The 9,591-nt window shown below is 38.6% G+C and overlaps 3 protein-coding genes across 5 annotated transcripts; 1 reads left to right on the top strand and 2 right to left on the bottom strand.

Moving 5' to 3' along the window:
* The first annotated feature begins 213 nt into the window (after positions 1-213).
* On the top strand, positions 214-3,006 carry LOC106319839 (RNA-binding protein cabeza-like). Of its 3 annotated transcripts, none has more exons than XM_013758239.1 (4): positions 214-320; positions 577-679; positions 783-858; positions 980-3,006. In XM_013758239.1, the coding sequence occupies exons 2-4, from the start codon at positions 650-652 to the stop codon at positions 2,725-2,727; spliced, it is 1,854 nt and encodes a 617-aa protein (XP_013613693.1). In that variant the 5' UTR covers positions 214-320; positions 577-649; the 3' UTR covers positions 2,728-3,006. The 3 variants fall into 3 exon arrangements, with proteins under 3 accessions (XP_013613693.1, XP_013613691.1, XP_013613692.1); XM_013758237.1 differs by having other exon boundaries at positions 214-365; XM_013758238.1 differs by having other exon boundaries at positions 214-486.
* Positions 3,007-5,512: 2,506 nt separating this feature from the next.
* On the bottom strand, positions 5,513-5,911 carry LOC106319818. Its single transcript, XM_013758208.1, has one exon. The coding sequence runs from the start codon at positions 5,909-5,911 to the stop codon at positions 5,513-5,515; it is 399 nt and encodes a 132-aa protein (XP_013613662.1).
* Positions 5,912-6,445: 534 nt separating this feature from the next.
* On the bottom strand, positions 6,446-7,443 carry LOC106319817 (glutathione S-transferase T3-like; the record flags this gene model as incomplete). The annotated part of the gene is made up of 2 exons (XM_013758207.1): positions 6,446-7,139; positions 7,245-7,443. Coding segments are annotated over 2 exons (893 nt in total), but the record flags the coding sequence as incomplete, so codon positions are not given.
* Positions 7,444-9,591: the final 2,148 nt, after the last annotated feature.

Here is a 9,591-nt window from a genome sequence, read left to right as displayed (position 1 = left end):
TATGATGCAATACAATTTTGAACCGAACCCGAAGTGTTATTATCCGAACCCGACCCGTACTAATAAAATTTTAGTATGAGACTTAGAAGCGTAAACCCGAAAATCCGAAAACCCAAAAAACTCGACCCGAATGCCAATGGATACCCGAACGCCCAGGCCTGTTACTTGCACTCACTCCATTTTTCCCAATAAATTAAAGCACATCTTAAAAAAGATATCGAAGTATCAGCTCTACCTCATCTCTCTCTCTCTCTCTCTCCCTCCCTCCCTTTCATTCTGAAACAGATGAAGTAGAGAAGTTAATGTTCACCAAACTTACTGTAAAGCCTGAAACTTTCTTTCTTCTTCTTCTTTGCTTCATTCAAGTACGTCTCTGCTTTTGCCTTCTCTGTTTCTAAATCTTCTCTCTGCATATATGCCTTCCATGAAAAATATCTAATAAAAAGTTATTTCTCTCGAGCTATTGTTGCTGTTTTCTCAGATAATGTATAACATATTTGTGTTAACTGTTATATTTGCTTCTGTCGTTTGAATATATTACTGAAAGTAACATTTTCTTGGTTTTTAATTGTGCAGATCAAACTTTCAAGAACCAGAGTAGTTGTTGCAGATCTAGTAAGATAAAGTTTAATCAATTGGAGGAATAAAAATGAGTAAAGAAGAGTTTATGAAGATACAGGTGTGCTCACCACTTTTTTTTCTTCTGTTTAGATTTTATTATTCTTACAGTAATATGAGAGTTCACTCTGGTTTTTTCTCTGTTGTGGTGTTTTCTTGTGTAGACTTGTGTTCTAAAAGTGAACATTCACTGTGATGGTTGCAAGCAAAAAGTGAAGAAAATCTTGCAGAAAATTGAAGGTATAGTAACAAGAAAAATAAAAATAAATTTTCACGTCTACATTTGACTTTCTAAAATATTTTCATTTTAATTCAGATTTGACTCAACTCTAGGCTAAGTTGTTTTTGGTTCCTGGAACAGGTGTTTTCACGACAAAGATAGACGCAGAGCAAGGGAAAGTGACGGTATCTGGAAATGTAGACCCTTCTGTTCTTATCAAGAAGCTCTTGAAATCTGGTAAACATGCCGAAATCTGGGGAGCTCCAAAGGGAAATAACACCGTTCAGAACCAACCCAACTTGGCCAATCAGTTCAAAGGCATGCAGGTTGACCACGGCGGCAAAGGCGGTGGCGGTAATGGCGGTGGAAACAATAACAAAGGCCAGAAGGGAGGCGGTGGTGGTGGTGGTGGTGGACAGCCACCGAAGATGGGTGGTGATGGAGGAGTTGGTGGACCGCCAATGAAAATGGGTGGTGGAGGAGGTGGTGGTGGGCCGCCAATGAAGATGGGTGGTGGTGGACCGCCAATGAAAATGGGTGGTGGAGGAGGTGGTGGTGCGCCGCCAATGAAGATGGGTGGTGGTGGGCCGCCGATGAAGATGAGTCTTCCACAGTTAACTCCACAACAGATGCAGCAGCTGAATCCACAGCAACTGCAGCAGCTTCAACAGCTTCAGCAGATGAAAGGGTTTCAAGATCTGAAGCTTCCTCCTCAGATGAAGGGTCCAGGCCCTGGCTCTGTTCCTGTGAACAAGAATCCTCAGAATCCTAATCAGAAGGCTGTGAAGTTTGACGTTCCTGAAGATGATGATGACGATTTCAGTGATGATGAATTCGATGATGATGAGTTTGATGAAGACGACGAGTTTGATGATGATGATTTGGAGGATGATGAGTTTGACGATCACCCTCCTCCTAACAAGATGAAGCCTATGATGGGTGGGCCTGGTGGTAACATGATGATGCCTAATAACATGATGCCTAACATGATGATGCCTAACGCTCAACAAATGTTAAACGCTCACAAAAACGGCGGTGGTCCTGGACCCGCCGGTGGTAAGATTGTGGGTAAAGGAGGCCCCGGTGGTGGTCCTTTTCCTGTTCAAATGCCTAGCGGCGGTGGAGGTAATGGTGGTAAGAAGGGAGGTCCCGGTGGAGGTGGTGGGGGTAATGTGGGGAATCCAAATCAAAACGGAGGAAAGAACGGTGGTAAAAGCGGCGGCGGTGGTGGTGGACAGTTTGATGGAAAAAATGGGGGAGGTGGTGGTGGTCCTAACGGTAATAAAGGTGGTGGCGGAGGCCAGATGATCGGTGGTCCCAACGGAGGCAAAAAGGGTGGTGCTGGCGGCGGAGGAGGACCCATGAGTGGAGGACTCCCACCAGGTTTCCGGCCAATGGGAGGCGGCAATGGAGGTGGACCTCCGACCATGAGTATGCCAATGGGTGGTCCAATTGGTAATCTACCATCAATGGGTGGTGGTGGTCCTGGTCCAATGGGTAATAATAATATGCAGGCGGTTCAAGGATTACCCGCAATGGGTCCAGGAGGTGGCGGCGGCCCATCCGTAGGAGCCCCGCCAGGGTATTTCCAAGGCCATGGAAGCAACGGTGGTGGCCAAGACTCAGTGCCTGGAAATCCCTACTTGCAACAGCAACAACAACAACAGTACTTGGCGGCAGTTATGAACCAGCAACGAGCCATGGGCAACGAACGGTTCCAGCCGATGATGTACGCTCGACCACCTCCCGCTGTCAACTACTTGCCACCTGAACCGTACCAACAACATCCGTACCCGTATCCGTATCCATACCAATATCCGCCTCATGGTGGTGATCAGTATTCTCATTACTTCAATGATGAGAATACATCAAGCTGCAACATTATGTGAGCAAACGAAAAAACAAAACAACATCAAAAGTTGCCATAGTTTGTGTATCCGTCTGGTCTGTGATTATACATGGAAATGAGGGGGGTTTTCTTAATGGTTTAAGGGTTTTTACAATCCTTCTTCTAAACTCCAACGGATCAAATCCTAAGTTATATTAGGGTTTTCCTTTTCTTTTTAATTTAAGTAACTTATAGAATCATAATATAAAATAAAACGAATATTTTATATTGCAAGTTTTGTCTAGGTTCTTACTTTCTTAACGAGAGCCTAGTGTTCATATATGCTGTCTAGATGTTTCAGACAAAATAATAAACGAGATGAGTATTTTTATATACAAAGTGACTCATGATATTTGTTATTATTCTTATATAAAATATGCGCAATTGCGAAGAACAAGTTTGGTAGATACTAGATACCAAACCCCTTCAAGTCTAGCTGCGATCAGTGATATTGACACTTGTGAACCAATAAACTCTTTATTTTGAAAAACTATTAATAAATTGTTTATCTGTATATTTTATATTAACTCGATCTTGAAATCGATAAAACTCGTCCAAGAAGTACTTTATTTCATTTTGCCAAACTGAGCAAACATAATGAGTAATGGAATTGGAATTGTGTCCCACCCACTATAGTTTTGGATCATATTGTCCATTTGGTTTTAGCTTTAATTTCGCTTTTGTTATTAGGTTTGAATATATTCATAAAAAGAAAAAGATTACAAAGACTAAAGTAAACAAATCAGTTGTATTTTAAATAATAAAAAGATAGACAGTAAAAACGCTGAATGTGAGGATAAAAGCATCTGCTTTTACTCTCCTCACCAGTGATTTGCATTCTGCAAAATCAAATAATATTTCATATGTGGCAAAATGGACGGGTTTATTTTGGTTGCGGCACAACGGTTGTGAATTGTGATGCAGTCTCAACGTCCGTGAACGTTAATGTCGGATAGTCCTTATCTAGGCCGGTTTAATCTCGTAACTAACAAAGTCAAAACTTATACTAATGAATAACAAAAGATGATCATCATCGTCATCATATTCATTACGATGATGCATGCATGAATGATCAAGATGGTGATGATAGATGATGAATGGGACCCATATAAGTGAACTTAAATGGATGTTTGTGGCAGCTACTAGTGTTTAGCGTCACTGACTCAGCACACGTTTCTTCTCATCTCTTTCTTATGGTTTTGTACACGTTACATAACACACAATCTTATTAAAGAAGCGCTCTGGATTCACCCAGATTTTGCTTCTTTCATACGTATTTTGCTTTTTATTACTTTAAAAAAGCTTTTATCAACTCACTTAAAATTCTTGTATGCGGCTGTTTCATTATCTAGAATGGAGAAAATAAAGTTACTACTACATTTGCTTTGTTTATGATTGCATACTAACAAGATTAGTTCATTAGAGCATGATTAACCCGGGTTATTAGGATGAGATTTTTAGTGGAAGTTAAAAAATTGTTTCTTAACTTTTAACTAAAAAAACTAAGAACTGGTTCTTAAATAAGGACTTTAAGAACCGGTTCTTAAAGTCCTTATTTAAGAACCAGTTCTTAGTTTTTTTAGTTAAAAGTTAAGAAACAGTTTCTTAACTTCCGCTAAGAACCTCACTCTAAAAACCTTGGGTTAATCATGGTCTTAGAGCAACTCCAATGGTGTTACCCACCATTGGAGTCCTTAGCAATAGAATAATGTTTTTTTTTTAATAGTTAAAGACTTTAATCATAATTGTATGTCCAATGGTGTTATCCATAATGGAGTTCTTAGAAATATATATATATATTTTTTTGAATTGAATCTTAGAAATTAAAAATTATTAAATTTGCAAAACATTTAAATTTAAAATTTTCATTTATTGAATGATTAAATGTAAACATACAATAATTAAACATCTTCATCATTACCAAACTTGTTCCAAATATTCTCAATCAAATCATATTTCAATTGTTCATGTATACGCCTATCACGAACATGACTCCGTACGCCAAGCATATTACTGAGATTTGAAGGCATGTCGGTAGAATATGACATATCCACCTGTGAACTTCTACTCGAGTCTCCTTCTTCAAACTCAGATGTATCATACTGAGTGTATCCATTGCGTTCATTTTCTACTATCATATTGTGCAGTATGATACATGTTCGCATAACCATCCCTATTTGTCTCTTGTCCCACAAAATAGTCGGGTTTTTAACTATTGCAAATCGAGCTTGCAATACTCCAAAAGCACGCTCCACATCTTTTCGGGTTGTTTCTTGAACTTTAGCAAATAACTCGGCTTTAGGATCTTGAGGGAGTCAGATAGTTTGGATAAATGTTGACCATTTTGGATATATGCCGTCCGTGAGGTAGTACGCCAAATCATACTGGTGTCCGTTGACCACATATTGTACCCTTGGAGCTCGACCTTGTAAAATGTCATCAAAAAAATGCGACCGATCGAAGACGTTAATATCGTTTAAGGTACCTGGAGGACCAAAAAAAGCGTGTCATATCCAAAGATCTTGTGAAGCTACAGCCTCCAAGACAATTGTCGGCTTTCCTGATCCACGTGTGTACTGTTCTTTCCAAGCGGTTGGGCAATTTTTCCACTCCCAATGCATACAGTCGATGCTTCCTATCATCCCAGGAAAGCGGTGTATCTCTCCAATATCGAGTAGTCATTGAAGATCCTCTGGAGTGGGTCTTCGTAGATACTCATCTCCAAATAATTGTATTACCCTTTCTGTAAAATTGCTTAAACACGAAAGTGCTGTGCTTTCACCAAGTCAGAGATATTCGTCTACGGCGTCAGCCGCACAACCATAAGCAAGCATACGAAGAGATGCCGTACACTTTTGTAGTGGAGATATACCTAACCTTCCGACATCATCTCTTCTTTGTTGAAAGAATGAAACATAATCTGAGGGGCGATCGACAATACGCATAAATACTGTCTTGTTCATGTGGAAACGCCGTCTGAATACATGAGCCAGAAATGTCGGATCTTCACAGAAGTAGTCATTCCATAGATGGTTATGGCCCTCTTCGCGGTTTCGTTCGACATATGCACGTTTGCTCTGTTTCTTTGTTCGGTTCTCCACGATGTTGCTGTATGTATCTTCAAAATATTCATCGATAGCCTCATCCAAAGCTGCATTTAATCTTCGATCGACTTCATCTGCCATATTTGGCAATCCTTCCTTGAAAAAGAAATGTTGATATGTGGTTGAGTCTTGACTCTTTTCAAACGATGGAAGAAGAGGAAAGAAATGTCGTGATATGTTGAGAGATTGTAGAATAGATCAACTACAAACTGTGGAAGAAGAGGAAAGAAATTTCATAACAAGATTGAAAAATAGCGTTACATGTTCTGAGTACAAGAAAAGCAAAGGAAATAGCTCATAGCCGACACTACAAACTGACTTATAAAGGCAACTTAGAAATACAAAGCAACAAAGAAACATACAACCCGTGACTTAGTGCACATGGAAATACAAAAGCAACACAGAAACAAAGAACCCGTGACTTGGTTCACGTGGAAATACAAGCTACAATAAACAAACTACCTGTGACTGAACAAGGAAGAGACACCATCATTTGTCTTCATCTGGCACATGGTCTTGTACTTCACCTGAAACAGAGAATATGAGATGAGTAAGTAAAGTAAAAAATAGTTGCAAACTTCTAATGCAACATCACTAAAGCTAACAAACCATCAATCATGACAACATTTCAGACAAAAGTTTCAATTTGAGAGATAATTCCATCTCAGAGAGTGGCTCGGGCTTTGCAAGCAAACTTTCTAGCAAACTTTGCTTTGAGATTTGCTTTTTCATCTCCAACAGTCCTTCTAGCTTCGCCAATTCTTCTTCTTTTCCAGTTTTCTTCCTCTTGCCTACAGCCTTAGCAGCCTTAACCACTATTGGTCTCTCTTCTGGCTCTGGCTCTGGCACTAGAGAATCCACTGGTTTGTGCTTATCCTTGTCCTTCTCCAGATAGGTGAAGCACCATTTCACATCATGCCTAAGCTCCCTCCACGCATGTTCCAAGTTGAACTTCATGTTCTGGTCACTGTAGAAGATATCCAAGGCAGCCTTCATCACATCGTTGTCATTTTGCCCGCTTCTCTGCTCCCTCAGTGCCATGTCGTAGCAACCAACAAACTTATAAACCAAATCATTGATCCTAGCCCATCTTTGCTTACATTGCCCTATTTTTCTTGGCACTGTCCCAACCAGGAGAGGACTGGAGTTGTAGTACTCTACAATTCTCTTCCAGAAGGCACCACTTTTTTGTTCATTATTCACTATTGAATCTTTGCTAGTGTTGAGCCAAGCACCAATGAGGATTATATCCTCCTTGACATACCACTTTATCCTCTCTTTGACACTAGACTCTTCAGGACATTGGCTACTAAACAAAGGAGTTTCTAATGAGTCAAGATCAACTAGCAAATAAATATGGAAGAACAAGATCGATAATCGCATATAAATTAAATATATGTCAAGAACACTTCACACCTGGTAGTCTTTGCAGATGATGTATCTTTTCTCAGGGAGGTAGTCATATGTATCCTCTTCATCTACGAATTCCTTCGTGATTGATCCACAGGGGCACAGTTTGGGAATCCCATGTTGCACATTTGCAATGAAATCAAGCATGTTGTAGTATGCTTTGTGTGCTTTCATATCTCGTTGTTCTTCCTCCATTTCAGAACCTGCAAGAAGAAAAAAAAATTTAGATTCACTGGATTGTAACCATTGCAAACATATAAGCGATTCTAAATCCACAAATAATCAAACCCAGACGAATTTCATTCAAAAAAAAAAGAAAAAAATTATCAAATCCAGGCGAAAACCCTTAATCGATTTTGAACTCAATCCCGAACCTTTAATCGCGACGATAACAACAAACAAGCAAATCGAAAAGAAGAAAATAGCAAACCCAGACGAAAACCCTAATTCGATTTAAATCCCCAATTCGATTTGAAACCTTAAATCTATTTAAACCCCACAATCGAACCCTTAAAACTGATGAAATCAACATGCATCAACTCGAGAAGGAAAAAAAATGAACAAAAAGCTCGGATTTACCTTCAACAAAGACGATCGCAAATCGCCTCTCTTATCGCCTCTCTATCGCCTCAGGTGTTTTTTTAGTCGGGTGGTCAAGATAATGATAGATTTTTCTCCCCCCTTACGAAACAAAACCCTAAACCCGAACCAATCCCGTATTGCCAGTACATTAAGGACTTGGTCCTTAATCCCCTTAATTAAGGACTCTTTCTTAGCTTGCCGGATTTTTTTAATATTTTTTTAATTCTTTTAGCTTAAGGATTAATGCTAAGGATACTTTTAACACCCCGTGTTGCGGGTGGTCTTAGAGCATAAATATCCCAAGTTTCTAAAAGAGGTTTTTGACAAAATGTGGATCCCACAGATGCGTAGATCCCACAAAAATTTTAAAAACCAGTCCTTAAAATCACCAAATAAAGATCGGTCTTTGGAGAGTTTTTGCACTGTTTGCGGGCTCTAGCGACACGTGGCGGTCCGCGATTGATTTATTTTTTAATTTAAAAAAAAAAAAAAAATCTTAAAGACCCCCAGTTGGGGTTTTACCAATAATCATGGTCTTAGACAAAGAAGTGATGAATGAGAAGACTAGTTAAGGCTTAGAACAGGCTGCTCGAGGTCCGACATGACCGACCCTTTGTTTATTACGTTGCTTGTTTACAGCTCTAACGCTATCCCACGGTTAATCACTAGTTTTACTACTCCATTAAACTGCGTTTACACTTTACCAGCCAATAACCCGTTACAATTTATTTTATTTTTTGTAAAAACCCGTTACAAATTTTGACAGATCAACCATATTTGTCTTCTGTTTTCTCTTTGGGTCCCATCGTTTCTTTATTTTTGTCCCTTCATGTTACTATTATATTTCATTTAGTCATGGCCAAAAGCGAAAAAGTGGATCTCCAGTGTTCACATATTACTCCTAGGGCATATTACAAATAAACACACTTTAAAAAGTTTTTGATTCAACAGCATGCATGTATGTGAATTTTAATTCGAGTAAGGACAATACCAACACTATCAAAAACTACTACTATACCAGATGTTCCAGTCAATTGTTATTGCTATTGAAGAAAATTTACACTTATTGCAAGAATATCTTAGAAACCTAAGAAAATTTATTGCTATAACGATAACAAAAAATACTACAGCAATAGCGAAAATCTACAATAATAACCTAGAAACCTTTTTTTTATCAACAATAACCTAGAAACCTAAGAAAAAATTATTACAATATTATAAAAAATACTTTAAAAAGATACCTATAAACCTAAGAAAGCAAGTATTACAATTATATAACTACTAGTACAATTTTTTTGGTCAAAATAACTACTTCAATTTTATGAACTTATTTTTATAATAACTTTTAAGAACATATTATTCCATTTAAAAGTATAAATACATCAATTAATTTTTTCTTTAAAGAATCTACCAAAAGTTTGATAGCTAGAGTAAATGAAAGCAAAGGAGTTCAGCCTCTGCTACAGCCTGATCTTAGTCAGATAAACCTTCGTGTTCATGAACTATCCAATGAGATAGTGCCAAGTCATCAGAACAAAATTATTGAGCGTTATAACGTCAAAATCACAGCCTGTATAGGAGACGCGTGGGCCCTCCCTACACCCTTTACTTGCTCGCCGGTTACGAATCCGCGCGAACTACGAGTGAGTTACGATGACGTGATGTTATTGTTAACGCCGTTAAATTGCTATAATTGTCATGTCAAACAGAGAAATTAAACATGGATATTTTTGATAATTTTATAAATGTAGTAGGGGGCCACGTAATTT

This window comes from Brassica oleracea, unplaced genomic scaffold (genome assembly GCF_000695525.1).
Source record: "Brassica oleracea var. oleracea cultivar TO1000 unplaced genomic scaffold, BOL UnpScaffold00629, whole genome shotgun sequence".
Classification (NCBI taxonomy): Eukaryota; Viridiplantae; Streptophyta; class Magnoliopsida; order Brassicales; family Brassicaceae; genus Brassica; species Brassica oleracea.
Note: the sequence above shows the minus strand (reverse complement) of the source record. Positions and strands in the feature narration are given on the sequence as shown.

Excerpts from the sequence above, each read along its gene's own strand:
- LOC106319839 (XM_013758239.1), top strand. The coding sequence starts at position 650 with ATGAGTAAAGAAGAGTTTATGAAGATACAG. Across the intron at positions 680-782 it reads AAGAGTTTATGAAGATACAG|ACTTGTGTTCTAAAAGTGAA; the intron begins GTGTGCTCACCA and ends TTTCTTGTGTAG. Across the intron at positions 859-979 it reads AATCTTGCAGAAAATTGAAG|GTGTTTTCACGACAAAGATA; the intron begins GTATAGTAACAA and ends TTCCTGGAACAG.
- LOC106319818 (XM_013758208.1), bottom strand. The coding sequence starts at position 5,911 with ATGGCAGATGAAGTCGATCGAAGATTAAATGCAGCTTTGGATGAGGCT.